Source organism: Arvicanthis niloticus, chromosome 10 (genome assembly GCF_011762505.2).
Source record: "Arvicanthis niloticus isolate mArvNil1 chromosome 10, mArvNil1.pat.X, whole genome shotgun sequence".
Taxonomy (NCBI): domain Eukaryota; kingdom Metazoa; phylum Chordata; class Mammalia; order Rodentia; family Muridae; genus Arvicanthis; species Arvicanthis niloticus.
The window spans coordinates 27,190,215-27,213,936 of NC_047667.1; the positions used below are offsets into that span (position 1 = coordinate 27,190,215).

A 23,722-nucleotide genomic window follows, 5' to 3' on the forward strand; every position below is an offset into this window, starting at 1 on the left:
CAGTGAATATTTATATTTGCCAAATGACTTGATAATTATTTTTCATGTCATCACTGCTATTAAAATAGCCAATATACCATGAAGCAAGCATATTGCTTAAATCTAGACAAGCTGGTCATGACATTACTTGTTTCTTATACGAATGTAGTAAAGAATGGGATTTTATAATTTATGACAGCATGGATTGAACTATCCTGCCAGGTATAAAGATAACACATGGTCCCATTCATATTCAGAATTTTTAAAAAGTGACCTCATAAAAGGACAGGGTAGGATATTGGTTATCAGACTATGGGGAGAGAAAAGAGGTTGACTGACAAAGTCACAAGCAGATGGGAGGAGAGTGTTCTGTTACACAATGAGGTGATTATAATTAATGGTGATGTGTTTCTCGTTTCAAAATAAGCAGACAAGAGGTTTGTAAAAGTTCTTCTCACAATACAAGGTAGCTGTATGAGGTGATATGTATGTTAGTTACTCTTATTTGATAACTACATGATTTGCATGTGAATCAAACCATTACACTGCATTTTATAAATATGTCTCATAATTACATGTATACAAGGAATAGGCAACTAGTACCGACATGCTAACGTCTCAGTAGCCAGTTTGGGGAAAATACACATTTGTTTGTTAGCTTACTTGCCTTTTGAGTCAAATTACCAGGTCCAAAAAGTGCAGTCGCCAATATGGAGTGCCATTCACGGGCAGCGGACCTGAAATTTAGCTTCCAGAATTAGCAGAACGGGGAAGAAAGAGAAGGAAGGCATAGGGGGTGTGATACAGAATAAATAGAAAATAAGAGGAAAGTACGATGCTCTGTTTAAGAAAGTATAGCATCGGTGGGGATGTTAGAGACATGTTCAAATGCTTAGAGCACTGTCAAGAGGAAGAGGGACATGTTGTTCCATGCTGCTCTGAGAAGAAAATCCTACCCTGTTAGCTGACATCAGTGTTTTCAAAACATGCTCTGGACATCCATGATGTCCCACAGAGCCTCTGTGGAATCTCTAAGTTAGAAATAAAGATTACTGAGTAGTACTAAATGTGGTATTATTTTTTGTGACCATACCAGAAAACAATTTTGTCTCCCTCATCCTCTCTCTTGTAAACACTTTCCAGAAATAGTAACCCATCTCAAGTTGCTGCAAGCTGTATACAAAGGCAAGTGACGGACTCTAGCACTCCTCTAAGTAGATGTTAAAAAGAACTTATAAGAAGGCCAGGCATGGCGGTTCATGTCTTTAATCACTGCATGTAGGAGGCAAAGACAGGTTGATCTTTGAGTCTGAAACCAGCCGGGTCTACCTTGTGAACTCCAGGGCAGACAGGGCTACATAAGGAAACCCCAAAGCAAACAAGAAGAGACTTGTAAGAACCTCAAAATTATTTCTCCTGAATTTTTTTTTCTAGTTCTTGATTTTATTAGCACATATTGATTTTATTATTGTGATTATTAAGGTAATTTTAATTGTCTTTATTATGAAAGTACACACAATGCACATGGAAACTGGATTACTCATAATTGTGTTTGAGGATGAAACTATTTTGAAGACTGTTCGAGAAATCCTGCCTAAACAAACAGAGAATCCCCAGGTTTTGCAATAGTGTAAGATTTTGGAATTCAAATTTCAGTTCATTTAAGAAGTTCATTTATAACTGGACCTCTTAAAATGGTCTCCAGAAAAGACTGAAACCGTGAGGATGGATGGAAGAAGGTTTACAGACCGTGACACTTAGAAGCCTTAGGCTGGCCTCTAAAGTGACTTTCAACTCTATCTTGAAAAGAAAAATAAAAACTGGGGGGAAGGGTGGAGTGGAGTTTACCAAATGTATTGTTCTCAAAGTCTGGTGTGAAAGTTAGCAACTAGGCATGTGGTTAGAGGTGGAAGTTTGAGGGTAGAGAGGCAGGTGCAGAGCCTGGTACAGCTACTAGCTGCAGATTGAAAACGGACATTTTTGATGCTCCAGGGCAAAAGTCCTCTAGATTTTACAGTGGGCTCACCACTTAGGAAGGAGCATGGAGAGGAAATTACCCTTACGAGTTTCTCTGAGCATCCAGAAACTGTACGCTAAGATTCCTCCTAACGCTGCCTAGTCCCATTAGAATTAAACGTCCTAGGGTGGGGTGGTACACAAGGGGGGACTCCCATTTCTCTGAGAAGAATGGGAGTAGATAATGGAGGAAGGATTTGTAAGGGCAGAACTTGGAGGCGAGGAGGGAGCAGGGGCTTGCAAATAATTTAGGAAGAGAGAGAGAGAGAGAGAGAGAGAGAGAGAGAGAGAGAGAGAGAGAGAGAGAGATCCTCCTAAAAGAAAAGAACACAAGCCCAAGCTGCCTAAGGCCTTGTGACCCTTGGTCATTATCATGGGACTGTCTTACCTGGTCCTCAGAGGCATAATTTTTACACACCTTCAAACAAAAATTTGACTATAACATGTAATATGTGCACAGAAGAGGAAATGTAAATGGTAATTACGATACACGGTTTAAAAACACCTCTGCAGCTGGAGAAACTGTTCAAACCAGAACGTGTGTTCAGCAAGCACAAGCTCAGGCAACGTCACCTCAAAGAGGAAACATACAACACACAATGGGATTCAACAAAAGCTCAGGTTAAACGACATGCAAAATAATGAATTAAACAAATAATGATTGCTTTTAACCTATGAATGCAACATGTTTGTGGTGACCCAATTGAATGTGACTGGCAATTACAGTTTGTGCAGCAAGTACTGAGGGTAACAGTCTTTTAAAAGCCATCTGCCACCATATATAAGAATGGTCTTTTTCTAGTCTTTCACACAAATTTTCCAGGTCTAGAACTCTGTCTTAGAAATTGGACAAGATACACAGAGAAGACTAAACACAGGTAAACACACACACACACACACACACACACACACACACACACACACACACACTTACTACTTCATAGAGTTTAAAATTAATTAAACCATTCTTTAAGTACTATTGAGAACTGTTTCTGTCTAATTGTGAAAGAAATACTACCATCCACATTGAAGTAGTATACAAGACGTCCCAGTGCTGTGGGAAAGCTAAGGGCATCTGTGTCCATTTAGGAAGAGGACTGAACTGTAAGACATAGCTGCTGAGCAGTGACTGTAACTGGCCAGACGCATCTTGTGAAACTGTGACTGGGAAAATCCCTAAGGGCCAGATCTCATCAAGAATGGATGTCTACAGATTTCTGTTATTTCCATCTCAGTGGTAATTAAGAAAAATACAAGCAAAAAGATTTCTCATAATATTTTATAACTTCTGCTTCTGGACTCAGAATCCAGAAGCAGCAAAGGAGTATAAAATGAAAACACTGTTTATTGAAATTATAAATGATTTTGCACACACACACACACACACACACACACACACACACATGAATACACACCCCATCTCAGGTATGTGTGTGATTTTCAAGTAGTATCTACAAGGAATTTATTTTTAGTTAAATTAGAGTGCTTGATTCACAAAGACATGTGGGAGATTTTCACTGCGTTAGTTAAACTATATGTTTCAGATTAGAACATAAACTTTACTCTATAGAAAACAGTAAGTTAAAGCACTTAACCTGGACATGAATACACACACACACACACACACACACACACACACACACACACGCAATCTAAGTAAATGGTCTTATTTCACTCTAAGGTGGACTTTACCCATACTAGAAACATAAACAACATAACGTCTATTTTAAGCAAAATCGACTTTGTCTTCTTTTCTGATTTCAGCTCCTTGTCTTTTCTGTTGTTCTGAGATGCATGTGCACTCCCTTTAACAAGTCTTAGTCACAGGATGTGGTGCCTTGGTTTTGATGTCCACTTAGAAGACTGTGAACAATGTCTGAACTCTCAACTCCCACCTCATAGAAACTAAACTTCCCTTATGCACCCACTCCCTAACCCACCTCCATGACGTGACTCTCTTGCAAAACACAAAGTCGGTTGATTTCCTTGGGGAAGGTGGAGCAATGCATGAGAAGGTAGCCCTGTACTGTGTAACAAAGTTCTGCAGACTGGTTCTTTGGTCTGGCATTGACCATTAGTTGAGCATCTAATATGCCTCAGTAGCCCTCGAGCAGGTGGTTGTCTCTGTACCAGGCCCTCGTCTTCTAACAACAGGTACCAGGACCAGGAAAAGGCAAGGGTAGAAAGAAAAGCTACTATGTTTTTTAATTTAAAAACTGAAGATAACAGATCTTTACTTCTTCCATTTGCAAAGAGTAGAAACACATCTCCAATGCTTAGTGTTCACTTTCCCAAACAAACATTATCTGAAATCATGATCAACGTGGTTGCAGGAGTCTCTTTTAAAGGAGAACATAGCCTAATGCATACCTCGGACTTGGACTCACTCTCTGAAATAAGCAGCAAACTGTCTTTAGAACATGCGGCTGTGGATATATATATATATATATATATATATATATATATATCAACACACACACACATATATATATATATGAACACATATCAATACTGATTTTGTAATCCCCTTTTCACTTTTTAAATAGTCCATATAGCACTGCAACTGACAGTATTTCTCATCTGTAAATGTTTTTGAACACTTGAGGGTTTTATAAATGATAATGCTGTCCCCTTTGAACATTATGTACAGTATTCAACAAACTTCATGGAAATGTGTCATTTAAAAATAGTGATACCCATGAAGGGCATTCCATTGCATTCTATCCTGTTGTATTTTGTACCAAAAAGCTTAGTTTTACTACATCAATGCAATATAAACTCGGAGAAAGTAAAAGAGAACTAGGTCATACAAAACAAAAGACTACTACACTGAATGAACTGAACTGTTTTGATAGATACAATCCCATACATGTTTTCCTTGGACAAACTTTCTTTGATATTTGTGCATCGCATCATAACTTTAATTCATAACTTTAACCTAGGAATAATAAGTATTTAAATTTTTGTTTTAATATTTAATGATTTTTTTGTAAAAAATTCAATGTTAACTTTACTAAAATACTACTGTTATTCACACATTCATGTGAACATTATGAGACTTTCCATCCCAGGCTATAGAGCATATTATTTAACTCTCTGATACCAGGGAAGCATGGTTAAAATGAGGTAAGAGGAAACTAAAATATCTTTAGAGAGGGGGCTATGAGACTGAAAAACAATGCAGTATTTTATCAACTGAAGCTACATTTATAAAGTCTCACCAACATGTCAGCCTCACCATGAGATGAACAAGGACCATAACAGACATGCCAAAGTAGATGGGGTGGAACTCACAAGGCCTCAACTCTACACAAGGAACTACAGGCAACTAAGGAATCCTGAAACTGGAAGATATAGTCTTCCCCAGAGAAGAACACACCAATAGGTCTTGCAATACCAAACAGTCAGCCCAGAAAACATACATACAAGTAACATGACACAGACTGAGCAGGATTTATTTAGGAATTTATATCTATATATGAATATATGCATGTAATACCAATTCACCTAAAAAAGGATGCCAGGAATTTGAATGAGAGCAAGGACAGATACATGGGAGGGAGGGAGGTGAGGTGGGAAATGGTGTAATTATATTACCGTCTCAAAATTAAAAGAAATAATTTTAAGAAGGTTAGCAAACTGACACAGTTGCAAACCACCACAACAAGTTGAAACAGAAAAAGATGTCTTCACAAAACCAAAACTTGCACTGGAAATCTGTACTATTTTATAGTATATTATACACCCCTTATATGTCTTTTATTTATTATAAACTAAGAAAATAAATAATTAAGAATAAGAAACTAACTATGACTTGACTGTTGGAATCCAGTCACCAAATTTATTTGAACAGGGAAGAATAAACAATTTTCTTGTTGCTATTTTGTTCTACATGAAAAGAATTTTAATCTGATCCATGTGTCATCATTACTTCTGGACATTTTAACAACATCTCAATGAGCCTCAAATCAATTAACAGAGGAAAGGAAAACATCTGGAGCCCTAGTGTTTTTGTAAGGGCAGCTCTCAATATTGTTTTTTTTTTTTTTAGAAATTAGAAATGTATTTAATTTGAAAAGCCATCGAAAATGCCACAGTTGATTGTGTGTTATAATGGTAGATATCAAACCCTGGCCACTTTTCTTAACAAGTGTAAAGCACACGTATCTGTAAGAGACGGATCATTAGAAAAGCCAGGGGATGGAGTGCCCACTCACGTCAGAGCCAGGTGATCAGCACACAAGATGATGGCCTGGAGCAAAAGCAAATTCTCATGTCTGATAGCCCTAAAAACGTGACTGTCTGAGGAAATTTACAGGGGAAAGAGATTTTTTATTTTAATGAAGTCTGTCTTACCTTTGCTTAAAAATTATTAAACTTTTTGTTTCAACTTAAAATATGGGCTAAAGTAATGCCTAAATTAGAAAAAGAAGCCTTTTTCCCCCAGTTTTTTTGTTTGGGGGTCTTGTTTTGTTTTGTTTTTTTTTTTATTTTACCATAAATACATTTATGTAAACATTTCCTTCTAAATTATACAAATTAGTCTCCAGTTAGATTACACATCTATGGGAAGTTTCTTTCTTAGAAACACTGACTAAACAGATAACTCGAGTTAACTTTGCACAAAACTGTATTTTATGAGTTGCATTTATTTTTTTCTTGTCTGTTGTTCTTTAGCAAATATAGATGACTTTAAAATAGATTAATTTCAAAATAGGAATCTGCATTAAAATGGCTGTTTGTTTCATTTTTCTATATTTTGATTTAAAGAATAATGCACTATTGCTCTTTTCAAGTTAATTAATTAATTTATTCACTTTACATACCAATATCAGTCCCCCTCCTCCCAGTACCCCCCTCACGCAAGTCCTGATGAATTCCACCTTCTTCTCTTTGATAAGGGGAAGCCACCCTTTGGATGCTACCCCCACATACATCCTCCCCACCCTTCCACTTCCAGAGATCCCCTCCTGACTCTCCACACACACCAAGTTGCTGCTAGATTAGGTTCATCCTCTCGCAGTGAGGCGAGACAAGGGGAACAGGATCCACAGGCAGACAGGCTACATGCTCAGGGATAACCCTCACTCCAGTTGTTGAGGAAGCCATATGAAGACCTAGCTGCTCATCTGCTACATATGCTCAGGGTACCCAGGTCCAATGCCAAGATTTCAACTTATGCCACAACTCTTGAAGAAGCAAATGAAAGTTGCATATATTATTAATGGCAGAATTCCGAGCTTTTTTTATAAATTTCCGAACACTAAAATACTGCACTATCCTTGTATTGTTCCATTCATTGCCATTACAAAATACTTTCACACTGATTTTCTGTGGTCACCCCAAATTTAAAAGTATAAATGTTAAAACCGATGCTAAGAGAATGTATTGTATCAAAAGAATAAGAAAAGGGACTGCATTTGAGTATACATATATACCTTTTCTCTTATAAATTGGCTGAGACGCATGGGAAGATATGTATAATTAAATTGACATGAATCGAAAGTATCTTCCATTTTACAGCCCTCCCGGAAACAGAATGTGACAAAACTGGCACACATCTTAGACTTGACAACTCAAACTATTTTTATGATCTGGCTCCCCATCTTTGAAGTCCTCCTCATGCTGGATCCGACTTGCTTCACTTCCAGAGCTTTGAGGTTCTGCTGGTCTTTGATCTCTCACTGGCCAGCCTCCATATTGGTTTTTCCATGCTTCCTAGCTGCCCTCACAAACCACTGTCTATGCTCAGAAAGGGGAAAATCTGCTGTTTCAAAGGCTTTGGTGATTTCCTCTTCTACGTCAACCTGTAAGTATCTTTCATCTTAGCCACTTAAGAGACATCCCCCACTTCTCTCCCAAGCCTCCGGATGGTCTGTCTGGTGGGTTCCATCTGTGCTAGCATTGCCACCCAGCAAGGGCCACTCACAGCTGTTGACATTTATAAAGATTGCTTTCCTCTATCATTTCAACAGAATGGTATCTCTGTCTCGCACTTTTATCCCTGGAACAAAAGTTAATGCTTATGCATGTACTTGAACTAACCCTTTTGAGAACAGATTGCTTACATTTCCAAAGCTTATATATACTTTATGCTTATGCAATGTAGGTTTCTCTACATTGTAGCAATTATGCATTTTTTGGTGAACAGTTGGCATGGACTACATACATGTGTGATGATCTATGCTCAAACACTACGATATTTGTCTTCCCCCATCCCTCTTCTATTTGCTGTCCTGATAATTCTTTCAAGTAGGGCTGAAGCAGATGTGCTGGGTTGCTTCTTTATGGCTGTATGAACGTTAGACATAGGCAAGAAGAGAAAACTGTATTCCTTTTTTTCTCCAGCATCATTTCATGATTCTCACTACAGATATCACAGAAAAATGTCAAAGCATTTAGTGTCTATTCTCAACTAAAAGAAAAAAAGAAACAACAATAAACAAAATCAGTGCCAAAATCATCTAGACCATCCTTTCTTCAAGTTTCAATATGTGGCTTCTCTCATTGAAATTAATAGCCAAGGGCCTTGGAATTTAGCTCAGTCAGTAATAGAATACTTACCAAGCATACATAAGAACCCGGGTTGGATGCCCAGCAATAACAGACTGAAAATGTACATGGAGCAATTTGTAGAGAACCAGCCACACAGACACTCAGTGCTACTTCCCTTTTCTTATATATGCATCCTCAATTTTAGTATATAATATTAGAACAAGGAAAAGTAAATATAGCTATTTCCTTTTAGAATATTCCCTTGGTACTTTGCCTACATATCTGGAGCCATCAGTAGGAGAATTATTTATATTAAAGGTAATGAAGTAACACAGTAGAATATTGAGATGTTAAAAGGACTATTTTTTTCCTCACATAGCTATCTTTTATCAATTAACCAGTGAGGATAAAGTAAGATGTACTAAAATAAAAATTCTAAACAAAGAAAACAAAAGAAATAAAATATCTACCATGCCTGAAGTCAAACTGATACATGTATTACTTTAGTCACCTGTTAAAGAATTTATTCTAATAAGCATGATTTATAATTATGAAGGGTATTAGTTTCTACCTAACACCTGCCAACTTGATAACCATTTAGCTTTCAAATTTTTCAACAAAAAGGAAGATTTAAAATTTGTTTTAGAAACAACCTTTTTAAACAATAAGAGCAACAATCTTACAACAAAGCTCCAAGCCACCTGAGTGTTAAATACAAGGTATTTTTATCTTTTTTATAGGAGTGATTGAAGGCAACATACACACTACAGAGAGGATCACAATCACTTGTCTATCTCACTTTTCAAGAAAGGGTAGGATTTTGGATTTTTATGTGCACTGAAGTGATATATCATTCATTGCACACCGTGCTAAGTCTTTCACACTCAAGTGAGACAAATACATCTGTGTCTCCTCACATGCTGTCTCATCTCCCCATCACTCCTCTTCAGGATCATTTTCAATGATGCTCATGGACCTTCCATGAAGCCATTGTTCTTGATTCTATGTTAGTGTCTACTCCCCTACCCTGACTCCCCCATTCACCAATTCTTATATGTGAGGATTGATTTACATTCAACCCAGTTTCTTTCCAGTATCTAGGGTAGTGTATTAAACACAGAAATAAGATTATATGGTCCTCATTTTATAGATTCCAAATGGCATCTTCTCACTATAATTATGGAGAAATCTATTTTTTTTTGTTTTGTTTGTTCTCTTTTCTTTTGGGACAGGGTCTTAATATATAACCCTGGCTGTCCAGGTACTCATTGCAAACACCAGGCTGGCTTCAAACTCACAGAGATCTGCCTGCCTCTGCCTTCTGAGTGCTTGTATTAAAGGCATGAGCCACCATGCCAGCTTACGGTGAATTCTAGACTTGTCTCCTGCTCATCTTCCTGCTCACCATGCCACCACACGTGACCTTTCTATGCTTTAAGCACATTGCTTTAACCACAGGACCTTTGCCCTGGCTAAACTCTCAACACATCATATATTTCTCCATGGCAGTCAACAAGTAGTTCAATGACTGGTCCTCTTGAACATCCTCCTTGATGCCTCCACTTAAAAAAAATACACTCCTGAATCTGGCCTTTCTCCATATTATACTGTTTAATATGTCTCTGTAGAACTTACTAATATGTGAGTATTTCTCAATCACTTCTTCTTGATCACATATGAGCACCTTTTTTCATGGAAACAGAGAACCTCTTCTTCTGTTGAACAATTTCCAACACAGAGAACGGACTCTGCAAGCAATTGATTCAGTGAATAGATTTATGCTTCCTGTTACTATCTCCATTTCACATCTGAAGACATTGAGATTCTAATGAGTAATTTCCACAGTATTTCTGGACAACAGACCCAAAAAGGAATCTTGGTAATATTTTAAGACTGATTCATCATTACATGACTGAATCTGACATTACTAACATCTACTCTGTGTCACCATGCTCAGGTCCCAAAGTCTGTCTCATTTGTTTATCTACAATTCATGTGTGTGTCACTCTGTTGCACAATCAAGACTCTGAACTGACTAGCCTGGGCATCACTAAATGTTCTTTCAGCCATTATGTTTGATCTTATCTAAAGGACCCATCATAAAATTCAGAGCATAGAAACCCAAGTCATTGGAAAGTAGACTGATTCAAGATTCATAAGGCATAAGTTAACACCTACCTTAGAAGTTAGAAGGGTCAACATTTCTGATTGGCCATCCATATTTATTGTATTAAGCCATCAGTAACTATATTGCTAGAGTGGAAATGTGGGCAGTGCCACTGTGGGATTCATCTGCTATGCTCTGGGCTGACTGTGGAAAGATGTGCTGATGCCTGTACTTCCTGGAGCAAGATGAGAGTATTGTGTGTTCTCTATGTTCAAAGTGTTTAGCAAAGGTCAAGTTACTTCCCTTGCACTTCAAAACAAAAAAAGAATTAGACACTTGAGCAAATGATTCAATGCCTTCCACTTTGTGTAATATCAAAAGCAAGTTAAATTGGGGGAAATCCATTATTTTCCTCATATAACCCACCTTAAGACAGATGCCATCCTGTGCTTCCTCAACCTTCTAAATTCTCAACATAATACTTTTGTACCACTTGGGTGGCATTGGCATTTGTGGAACATAGATATTAATCAAAGATGGTTGTGTGTGTGTGTGTGTGTGTGTGTGTGTGCTTTTCATCATGGAAACACAATCTCTAGTAAGTTAGATTTTGCTAAAGAGTCTGGTTATCTAGTTGGAACACTAACAAGATTGAGTTAACACAAAATAAATATACCAAAAATAAAAAAAAAAAGACACAGATAAACAAAGGTTAAAATGAGAGCCTTTCCCTGACTCAGCCTTAATTTGTGACTAGCTGATGACTTTGGAATGTTACTCTGGAATTCACAGTAAGTCAGGAGCTGTTTGTGTGGTAATAGAGACAGATTTTTAGTTTAAGACTTTTCTCCATATATATTCTTCTCAGAAGAAAAAAAACACACAAGTAAAGCAAATTACAGTGATTTCCCAGCTCCTTGTAGTGTCTACCACTTTTTTTCTATTAAATATCTAACCATCTGCACAGTTCATTGGAAGTTCTAAACATCTTCCACAGAAATATCTACAGAAAAAAATAAAAAATTAAAAATATAGTACTACTGGTGTCCTGAAAAACTAGAAGTCAGTTTTGTTTGTTTGTTTATTTGTTTCTGAGTATTATGTCTTAAAAAGTGAATACACACACACCCGCACACACACACACATATATTATATGTATATATATATGTATATACATACATACAGTAAAATACATTAGTATTTGAAGAGAAACTTTTGAGTATGGGGTGGAAAACTGGAAAGACTTAAAAGACTTAAAATCTCCTCTTAGCCAGTATATTGAAGATCACAGACTTTATGTAGATCAATGAAAGGCATAGAATTCCTGGATGCTATATGAAGAAATCACTCTCCACATACTTGTTCATCAGATTCACAAAATAAATGAGTAAGCAGATTTAGCTGACATGGTTAAGTGAGATACTGAGGAATATTTTAGGTCTCGAGTGCCAATAATCTATAACTTCTCTTTGGGAAACCTTGTCTAGATTCTACTCTTCATGTCTATTTATTTCTGCATTTCTCAATTTGTCTAAAACAATAATGGTTTACTTAAGAAAAAATAGAAGATTTTATACAATAACCTCCAATAAAAAGAAGAAGAATCATAATTCCAGAGTCTGCATTTTTTTATTTCTTTATGTTCTTATCATGTAGAAAATTTCACTCTGAGTACCTTGCATAAGCAACAACAATAAAAAGACAGGGTTCAAATTATTCATATGAATTGGGAAGTTCTTTATACACACAGGGCAGGATCACATTCACAGTCCTCCTTCACAAGTACCCCTTCACAAGGCAAGCATTGGGACGCAGTTGACACTGGTAAATAAAAAAAAGCACCCAGTGATAGATATGGGGTTCTGTGGGTACAGAAAGAAAATGGTAGAAATTAAGACAGAGGGGTAGGGGAGAAGGGAAGCCAGAAAGGAGAAGCACTCTGAGAGACCTCCCTCCAAGACAGAATGCTCATAGCACAGAATGTAGTGGAGAGGTGGAGCAGCTCTAGGGAGTTGACTGTTGAGCTAAATTTTGAAAAGCAATTATAATTTGCTCACTTGGGGAAAATAAATACACACAGATGAGAAGGGAGCATGGCCAACTGTAGAGAAGCAGGAAAATGGTCTTAGAAAAATCCAATTTACTATACAATAACATGGCTACAGATAAAGCTACAGATGAGTAGAGGGATTCAAGCTCTGTAAAGACCACAATGCTAATTGCTTTCATTTTTACAAATGCAAGGAGCCACAGTGGGAAGCTTAGATACTTCCCACCCATCATTTTATACTAGCACTCTGTTCTTTAGTCATTGTTCCCCTGAAAAATAAGAAGCAAGACCAAGGTGCATAAGCTAATCAGAATACTATGCAAATGCATAGTCATTGATCAAACTAATTCTAGAGGACTCCAGTCTTTAAAATGATGTTCGCATTGGCTACCTAAGAAATAATTAAAATTCCTTCTTAAAAAAAAAATCTCAAGATGAATCTGACTGTAGAAGCTCTCACCTCGCAGTAAGGCCAAAATCTAAAACCAGATGCTTCAAAATGCTCACACTGCCCCCAGACAAGCTTGAAAAAAAAAAAAAAAAGGAAAAAATGTATTGTATTGTATTGTATTGTATTGTATTGTATTGTATTGTATTGTATTGTATTGTATGCTTACTGAAACTCAACAATGAAATTTAAAAACTTACAGTGGTTTTTATCAACCTTAGAAAGTGTTTCTTGTTAGAAAAAAAACTAAAATATTTTAAAAGTATATTTATTGCTTGTTTAGCAAAATTATGCTTAGAAAAATAAAAGCCACCAAGCAAAATCCCCAGAGGTGCAAGCTGCAACTGGCACAATTTGAGCCAAATAAAATTGATCAAGGAATGTAAAGATACAGGCAATTGTAAAGTTTAAATGAAAGTTATGCTGTTGAATACTTATTCAGGAAAATATAACTGGAAATATTTATTGTTGTAGAGATAGACAGGCTATAAAAAAAAAATGCCCTAGGAATTAAATTGACCTAGTGAGAATTTCCTCTACAGTTTAAAGAAAACTCTAATGTGTTGGCATTATCTAAAGGAATATTCATTTTATATTAAAAAAATCAAGTTAAAACATCTGTATTACCAAGATTATATGATTTGAACATTCTCTGCTACTTTCAAAGCAACTGAATGGGAAGTGGGTCAAAGAGACACACACTATGATTTCACTGGACCACACGGATATAACTGACAAGTTCAGAAAATACTGCATATTTTTTCAAGTTATTTTAGTGAATATTATCTTTTTAACACTTATATGACACTTTACACATAAGAAAAGTGTCCAAAAATAAAAATCTGTATAGTTAGATTTTCAAAATATTTCCTTCTCCAAGTGTAATGGCATCTCCCAATATGGAATGGCTTCTGTTTCATACCTTCTTCAGCCCAGTATTTCTCTGATCAGAAGATAAGTTACTGTGGGTTTTTCTCTGTGTGCGGACACTTAAGATACAATGAACCTATTCTATCACCGTAATTCTGATGGCATTTCTTGGCACAATTGTTATTTAAATACAATTCACTAAACTGCTTGAATAGGAAGAAAAAATGTGTTAGTTAATTGTAGAGAATTGTCTTTATCAATGACCTCCCATACAGGTCCCTGACCAACTAATACATGTGAGGTAAGGAATGAGTTACTCTCAACTCTTGCCTTCCATCCAGTACCATCCAGTAGGGAAAGATCACCGATTTAAGGACTGATGTGAGGGGACTTTTTTTTTTTTTTGCAGTTGATACATTTTTATATGGGAAATAGTTTTATTTTTTCTTATGTGAATGATCATCATTTTACTTGAATATTATTGCCTTTTAAATAATTTTTTATCATGACTATCCTACACATAAGATCAATTTAGTTAATGAATTATCTTTTTACTTTAGATTTTTGCTTTTCTTTTTAGGAAGAACAGGAAATAAATGTTTTATACATATTATAGAGCTAAGCACCAGAAAACCCAATCCCATCTGTTTGAGCTTGTTCTGAAATAAAAACTTAAATAAAAAATATTGAAAATCTTGTTTATTATCTTTCACAAAGAAATCAGTTGATGGAACTCTGATTAGAAACTGAAGATTCTTTTTTTTTTAAATCACACATCAGCTTTATATACATTTGTTGTAGTCCTTGATAAGAGGGGAGGAGACATATTATCTCAGTTTATTCTTTGTCTTTTTTGTGTGGTGCCCAAACATGTAATTTTCTGCTTCTAATTGTCATCTCTAAGGGTTTATTGACAGATAGAAATTGAAGTAACTCATCAACATATACGTAGGAATGCATTCAAGTCTTTCAATAATAATGAGATGTTTTAAAATCTAAATATTAGCTAAGGGTATGTACACAAAATTCAGTAACCAGTGTAATTTTTATTTTGTATATTTGGATATTATATGTTTATAGATATCATATGATGTTGCTAAGTGAATAATCTGAAATGCTTAATTTTTTTTTATTTTGTCTCATCTCTAAAAACTTCCATCTATGTGTGAGCAGAAGCCATGCCTGATCCTTCACTGACAGGCGACCTCTCTGGGGTTGGGAATCTAGTATGGTAAAAGATAAATAACTTAGGCTTAGGCAGAAATGGCATCCATCTCAGTTTCTTTCTGTATAAATAATTTAATAGTATGATGACTAGAAAGAATACTGTTTGCGGTGATGGAAAATCTTCCACCCACCTTTGAAGGGAGCCTAAGACCAGCAACCGAGCATCCAAACCAGTGCTTGCGAAGTCTGCCCTGGTCCACCTGTTAGAGCTGCTGCATGAGCTTTCCTTTGTCTTCCTGGGTCCCCGCCCCAACTCTGTATCTGAGCTCTTCCACCAAGACATTAGCAAAACCCCTTCAAGGAAGAATTAAGGAAAATACTCCCAAGCCATGAATTTTTATGAAGTTAGGAATATGAATCTCCCCTCCCCAAATGAGATAGGTATAAAAGAGGTAAATAACAACAACAAAAAAATCAAACTGTAAACGTATTAATTAAAAATAAATGTACATAAATCATGACAAGATATCTGTCTCCACACTCCCAATCTGCCTTTTGATAGTTTTTGTTTGCTCATTTTTCTCTTTCTGGACTCGGAGGTTTCCCCCTTCCCGTCCTCCTCCTCTTCTCCCTTCTCTCATCTCCTCCTCTGTTCTTCCTCTATTGTCATCACCATTAGCTACAGTTTTATGAAAGAGTTCCGCTAGGTACCCATAAAAGCACCAGAACTCAGGTTTAAACTCAGATACAAAATTTCAGAAAGATATAATAAATTTTCTGCTTCCATGTGGAGTACAGGCAATAAAAACACACAGTAAAAACACACATGCATTTTTTCTCATCTTCATCATCATCACACCACCACCACCACCACCATCACCACAATAATTGAAATAACCCTTGACAGATTCGGAAAGGCGGTAGAAAATGTCAAAGAGGGAGACAGGATTTTGATGGAGAACCTTAGAGATCCGGGGGACGTAGGAGGACTGGATGTTGAAACCACATCTCACTCGTTCTCTTTGAATCAGTCATGGAGAAAAGAAAAAAAGAGAGAGAAGGAAAGAGAAGGGCAGGGGAAGGGAGTGGGAGATAGGAGGGAGGGGAAGGGAAGGCGGTTCACGAAGGGGAGTGTGGGAAGAGAAGGGGAGGAGGGGGAAGTCAGACCAGCACTGCTGTTTCCCATTGTGTACAGTGAATATGTGCTGGCCTTTTAAAATGAAGATTATAGCTGACGAGGAAATCTCAGGAGTGCCCACCCCCCGCCATTTTAATCCTTTCAGTTATAGAAAGAAAGAACGAGATTCAAACAGTCACATAGCTGCAGACAGAAGATAATGAGGCGTAGAATTGAGGTGGTCTCAACAGAGATATGGGAACAGGTTTTTGGTTTTGGTTTTGTTTGTTTAGCTGTCTGTGGAGCATGTGCACATAGGAAAGGGGCTTTCCAGTTTCTGAAGGAGTAGTATGGAGGTGTGAATAAGCTCAGGAACACAGAGGGGGAATCAATCCAGACCAAAGGAAAATGAACCTGCCGACGGACACGTGTCCACAGACCCTCGGGAGTGAACAGGTAAGCCTGTGTGTAGAGATCCAGCAGACACGGACGTAACAGATGACCGTAATGTGTAAACCAAGCACTACATATACACATGATGTCTGCAAAACTGCATGTAGGTATGCATGTGCACATGAACAATGCAGAAACGAGTGCCTGCTGCACTCACTGCTTGTCACTGTTGGTAAGACACCAAATTGAATGGAGAAGGCAGCTACCTTGCACTTCAACTGTGTTCAGTGTCGGGCAAGACGGAGGGACCCCTCATTTCAAACCCACCTTTGCTTTCCTCTAACAAAGTACTTTTCAAATTCTAGCAATGACAAGGGTCACAAAAAACATGTTAGCTGTTTAAAAAAAAAAATTAAAGTACTAAGTTCTCATCCTCACAGCCTATCTCCCCTGTTATTTTTAGAACATTAATAGGAGTGCTTATCAAATTGGACAAATAATTTATATCAAAATTTGATGATGCGCAAGGCCAAATACATATTTATTACTTGAGATTATTTTAATGGTGATGAAAAAATTAAGAATTGTGCTCAGGAAATGAGTCCTCACTGTTATGATCAGAACCTAGCTCAGTGCACACTGCTCAGGGCCCAACTAAACGTTTTCAGCCATCAGGTGATGGAATGGTAGATACGCCTGATGTTAAACTTTACTAGAGGTAGGAAATCTGAGCTCTGCCTGTGCTCTCTATTCTATCATGATGCCCTAGACTTACTAGTTGTAACTTTTAAACAAGCATTCATAGTCCAACTGTCCCGGCAAAGAGGCATAGAACAGCAAGATCAGAGACATCTTATAAATTAGGCATACAGCAACACAGTTGCCTACCCAGGAAGACCTTAAATTTGACTTTGGTCTCATGTGGATTTCATAAGCTAAATAAAATGCTGGAGTGGCGTGTGCTTTCCATGGATGCTTCATTAATGTTTTACTGTACTTCTTTATTTTCCTAAGGCATATAGTAAAAAGTAGCTCCCCGAAAGTGTATTTCCTGCAGATACTGCATTAATTTATCACATGAAAATAACATGGAGGACCTGAGTTATTTGCTGCTTAATGAAGTACATAATGTAAAGCCTTAATAAGTTCTCAACACTAAATAAAAATGTGTCCTGAAATGCTAAACACCATTTTTAAATACAAATGATTATGTGTGTGTGTTTCCAACAGTAAGTACACACATTAAGGAAAATTATCAGCGTCCTGTAGAAAAATATTTATCCTCAGTATGATGGGAGCAATTATATTAAACGTGGTTTTTAATGAAACCATTCTATCTGTCAGCAATTTATCACCTATCCATTATCTATATATTGATTAATAATCTATCTATATTTTAGAATAAAGTATTTAGGAAAGTTGATCTAAAGATTTCTAGAACCCTTTATGTACATTTTTATGATGAATTCAAAGATGCTTCTTGTGCAAAAAAAAAAAAAAAAAAAATATCAATAGCCTGATTTATAATTCAGGAGTGCTCTATGACCTGAGCGTACCTCAATGTTCTTTCACACCCATTTTTAAAAAATCAGGAACTTGCCCTGAGGATGGGAGGACTTAGAGGAGACATGTGCCAATGTGTGATAAAATGTATACACACAACCTTCAATTCTTCTCCATAATTCTCTTTACATTATAACAAAAATCATAGAGGGCTGAAGGCATGGGAAGTAGGTTGTGCATTATGTCAAGATTCTGTGGCTATGTGTATTGTTTAAAATCATCTATATGCCAGAAACCCCATCCAAGAAAATTCACAACTTACCTAAGTGGATTTTTTTAAATCCACCTTTCCAATTTAAAAGCAAAACAAACTTATTGTGATAACATCAGTAAACTAGTATCTGAGGCTGCACTTCTTTTCCAGGCCCACAGATGACGAAAAACATACATTAGCCATTTTAATACCTAGTATTTCTTGGGAAATGAGAGAAGTAAACAACGGAAAAAATAAAATTGAGTTCTGATAAGCTTAATTATTTTCCCTATTTAAAAGTATCTTAGATTAAACACTACAAGGAGAAATGTCATCTATCTATTACTTGATAATCAACCAGACCCCCGTCTCAAACTGAAACTACTCAAGAAATATTTATTGACCAGACTAGAAGTGTGAGAAGGCCTTGAACTTCAGTAAGCAGTACCTGCTTGGTCACCCTATCCTGACACAGCATTTGTATGAATTTTACAAATTGTAACCCTTCTACATTTTCAAGGCTGTGCTATGTACCCATCACCCAGGAAGGGCGGTGGCTCTACTAGAATTTCCACGGCAGAACTTGTAAGAACCATTACAACAGAAATAAAATAATTAATTCAAAACATTCTGGGGAAGGACAATGGAGAGTTAACATTTTTTTAAAGCACCTAATGCACTTTTCAGTCTTTCTGTAGCCGAGCATTCAAAACCATATTTTAATAATCAACATTTGAGGAAACAAGCCCTCATCGGAAGAAACTGACTTACACACAACCAAAGCTGTCTTAATGATTTTAAATCCTTCATATTTTGATCAAAAGCAGTAAAAACTGACTTACTTAACAATTCCTCTTAACTGTGGCAGATGCGGGTCCAGATCAGTTGCTTTAGTAACATCCCTGAACGGTTTGCAAAAAGAGAGAGGCAACTTTCCTATTAAACTGTGATCTTCCCCAGAAAATTTTATGCCTTTTAAACAAAAACAGTGTATGCTGCTCTCCAGTAGGCCTTGTTTCTCTGAGCTACAGCAAGCTTGAACATGGAGTAGTAGATCTTCTTATTTTCAATATCCATCACAGGCAACTTTTTAAAATATCCATTTCAAACTAGCCTTTGCCACAAAATAAACAAAATACAAGGAAGTAAAAATTAATATAAATGTGCTTACCTGAAACAAAGACTTCTGTGTCCAGAAGGGCAAAGCCAAAGGCCAGAAGCTTGAGCCACAAATACATGGTCATATCTGGAGATCAGCTGTGTCCCTAAGAAATAGGGTCTCCCTGGAAGGCAAAATAATGGTTATCTCTCTCGAAGTTTGTCTCTGTAAAGCTAAGTCAAAACTATAAGAAATGAACGCATACTTTGCACCCTGTCTTATCAGATGGGGTGCAAGTTTCCTTCTCTGTTACCCTAAGAACAAACCACTTGCTAGCTACATGCACTGGTAAATGGTGATGTCAGATTCAGTTTTACTAACTTCTCCAAAAATACTGTAAAGGGTCCTCTTTGCAGGAAGTTAAAAAAAAAAAAAAAAAAAAAAAAAAAAAAAAAAAAGTCGTTCAAAGTCAGTGCAATGGCCTCTTACTTCCTTAATTCAAGTAATTATGCTGTTAGCAGTTTGTCTCAATTTTCCTCTAAAGGAAAACCGTCTTAAACTATATAAATATTGCCTCCTTTTTAATATCCTTTTGAGAAAGCTTTATTTAAAAATGATACATCCCTCCCAAGTCATCAATAATTTTCTTACCCAAGATATGACAAACCAGACTCCGCATGAGTATAACAACATAGGGGTTGGCAAGAGAACACAGTGACTAAGCTGGTACGAGGCTCTCAAGTTCGTTGAAGATAACCAAGTGACCCAAACCAACTGTCTATCTGCTTATGTCTGCCAACTCTTGTTATTTACCATAAGGAGCTCAGACTCAAATGACATGCCTGTTTCTCAGTTATGTGGCTTTCCTATGCAAAACTACCTTCACTGGCCTTAAAGAGCTTCCTAATTTGTTTTTTCAGGGCTGCTGCTGGTGGTTTCATCTAGTTTTATGCAGGTATCTCCATGAGCAGTGGAGTGAGAATCTCCTTTGTGCCTCAGTGAATTCTGCTTCCAGACAAGAGTGCCTCTACATTTGGTGTTGCTCTGTGCTATTTACCAAGGGAAGAAGAACAATGAAAACCAAGCTGAAAATGAGAATTAGACTTTCCCATGGCGAGCTCCCTAATTAGTTAGCCCTTAGGTAACCAGGTAGTTAGCCCTTAGCACACATAGACAAACATAGACATAGACATACACATCTACACACATACACACACACACACACACCACTAAACAATCTCAGTAGGTTGTACCTTCAAGTGTGTGTGTGTGTGTGTGTGTGTGTGTGTGTGTGTGTGTGTGTGTAGAGGTATGCATGTAGGAATGTATGTGTGTTTGTGTATAGAGGTGTATGTGTAGGAGTGTATATGTGTGTGAGTGTGTAGGAATGTTTGTGTTTGTAGGTGTGTGTGTGTGTGTGTGTAGCAATAATAGTTAAAGAATAAACAGCCATGAATTTGAGATGGAGCTGTGTATATGGACATAGGAGGAGTTCTGGGGAAAAGAGGGAGTCAGGGGAAATAATGCAAATACAGTATACATGTGAAATTGATCAGGGATGTGTGTGGAGGGGTGGGAAAGTATTATGATCAAAAGAAACAAGTTAACTTCAGCAGTCCTTAACTATCTTTAGTATTTCATCTTCAGTGGGAGCCTCTAAGATTTCCCCCATGAACTTTAGCATGTCAACTGAATTTGTCACCAGTCAGGTCTCTCAAAGGTAACAAGCCATTATTGAGGTTTCATGAGGGTACCCTTCCTGCATACCTAAGACACTATCTTGCAGCAGACTTCCTGGTCCTCTGGCTTTTACACTCTTCCACTCCCTCTTCTGTGAAGTTTTCTGAGCCTTAAGTAAGTTTCCTACGACTTGTGTTACAGATGTGTCAATTGGAGTTGGACACCTCAAGGTCAGTCAGTCTCTGTATTTGGTTGTGGCTTCCTAGAATAGTCTCCATCTACTGCAAAAGAAGCATCGGATGAGGACTGAATGAATGATGGTATTCTTAGTGACTGTGCCAATAAGAACAATTTTTTTTTAAGGTCCATATGAATTCAAGAGTACAATTAAATGGATCTAGCACTATTTTGCTATCTACTTGCGTTTAAAAACAAAAGAACACACACGTACCTACCTTAGTGTTTGAAATATGGAGATAATGTGTGGGAGACAAGTAGGTAGGCAGAGCCCCCACAGTGAGTATAATCACTAATTAGAAAATACCAGAGGGTTTTGTCTTTTCATAAGTGTGTGTGTGTGTGTATGTATGTTGTACATGTGTTCATCCATCTGTGGACATGTGAAGGCAAAAAGTTAATGTTGGGTGTCTTCTTCTATCACTGTACACATAAGTTTTGAGTCTGGCTCTCTCATTGAAGCTGTGTTCAGCATTTAGGGTAGACGGTGTGGCCAGTGACCCTTGTCTCTGAGCCCCCAGGATTGGGGTTACACACATACACAGTCACTTTTACATGGGTTTTGGTGATTCAAACTCAGGTTCTCATGCTTGTACAAGCAAACACTTTTCCCACTGAACCATCTCCACAGCTCCCTACAGATATGTTTTTGATACTTAAAACTTTCTTGCTTTCCTCTTACTTTGATTTCGAGGAGCTACAGGGTCAGGCTTGCACATTCTCCTTTGTGTGCATGGAAATAACCTTACAGCTTAAACACCAAGTAATAAAATTCTAAAGGAATTGTATTATTTTGTACTTTTCCCAAAGTATAAATAGTATATATAAGCTATGACATTTTGGTTGACAGTTGTCTCCACAAGACCCATAGACTATCTGACAAAACCTTCAGTACAAGACAGAAGAACCTTCCATTTCAGTTGGTCAGGGTAGTCCATGTGACTCTTAAAATAATACAGGATATGTATTGCTGGGACCTTTGGTTGTATCCCAGAGGCTGAAAGTACCCTGATTGCCAAAGGTACCATACACTTTGTACACAGGGCTCAGATCTAATCTGAAAAGCTAGATCCAATCTGAAAGCTTCCTTCCTGTAGACTAGCTTTTACCATCTGCCTAGGGAGGGAAATAATAAATAGACCTGACTAGCCAGCTGTGGAATATATGAACCACACTAATGAGCACCGTGTCATGATATCCCTAAAGGTACAATAGTGGCACTCATATCTGATGGTATCAGCAACAGTCTAACTGGACTTAAAGCCCATTCAACAGGAAGGAAATTATATATCATACTAGGAACCTTGTTAACCACCTAGGGTAAGAAAGGTCATAGCTCTCAGAGGAGAACCGATTACTTCCACTTTCCTATAGCAATAGAAGTCGTAGCTCCTGAATTCTAAAAATGTATTCTTCTACCTATAGATAAATGTGCCTCTTACCCCCCCACACACACACACATTAGGAAAGCTTCTTTTTGTAAAAAGTAAAAACCATTATATAGTATCAACTGGTCATAGTGCAGAGATCAACTGATTGTGGGGATCCCAGGCCCAATAGATACAATATCTCAGAAGAGGGGCAGAGAAATTGTAAGAGACAGAGGACCAAGACATCCACTGTGAGACTGTCTCCTAAAAAGAATAGGGAGACTATACTCATGTGTTATATGACATTTTTTTTCCCCCTGGAGAGACCCAACACACATATCTAATCAATCAAGATAGGGATCTCACCACAGATCAAAGTACAGATACCAACAAAGTCCAAATTTGTGAGTTTTATTAGGGTTACTTACAGGAGAAAAAAAATGACTCAAAGAGAGCTTCATCACCAAAGCCCACTCCAGAATGGGTGACAGCTCACAAATCTTAAAACCTGGAGCATACTACACAACCTTCAGGCAGCTCAACAGTGTCCTTTCCAGGTGCGTTTGTTGATCTAAGCCTCCTCTCCTGGTTCCTGCTTTTACCAGGCAGCTGGTCTTGTCTGAGAGTGTTGTTTTTTATTTATTCATTTTTAATGTGTTCTTCTTCCATACAAATCTTTTCTCTGTCCGTCAAGGCCTCCCAGCCTCCCTCACTCCCATTTCTCATCTTCTTAAGATCCACTGCTTCTTCATATCCCTTCAGAAAAAAGCAAGCCTCTCAAGGATATTGACCAAACTCAGCATAACAAGATGCACCAAGGCTTGATCCTCAGATCAAGGCTACAAGAGGCAAGTAGGTAGGAGGAAAATGGTTCTAAGAGCAGGCAAAAGAATCAAATACTTCTCATAATCCCTCACTTAGGAGCCCCACAAAAACTC

The 23,722-nt window shown here is 37.4% G+C and overlaps 1 protein-coding gene across 7 annotated transcripts in view; it reads right to left on the reverse strand.

The window, feature by feature from the left end:
• The window catches only part of Ptprc (protein tyrosine phosphatase receptor type C), a 103,562-nt gene extending 83,301 nt beyond the window's left edge, over positions 1–20,261 (reverse strand). For 6 of the 7 annotated variants that reach the window (XM_076941280.1, XM_076941281.1, XM_076941279.1 and 3 more), the window contains exons 1-2: positions 19,763–19,884; positions 19,570–19,681 (exon numbers count right to left, since the gene is read on the reverse strand). In XM_076941280.1, coding sequence (XP_076797395.1) covers positions 19,570–19,642 — 73 coding nt within the window. In that variant the 5' untranslated portion in view covers positions 19,643–19,681; positions 19,763–19,884. Of the gene's footprint in view, positions 1–19,569; positions 19,682–19,762; positions 19,885–20,148 lie in introns of those variants that run through there. The other variant, XM_076941275.1, reaches the window with a different exon arrangement.
• Between the last annotated feature and the right edge of the window lie 3,461 nt (positions 20,262–23,722).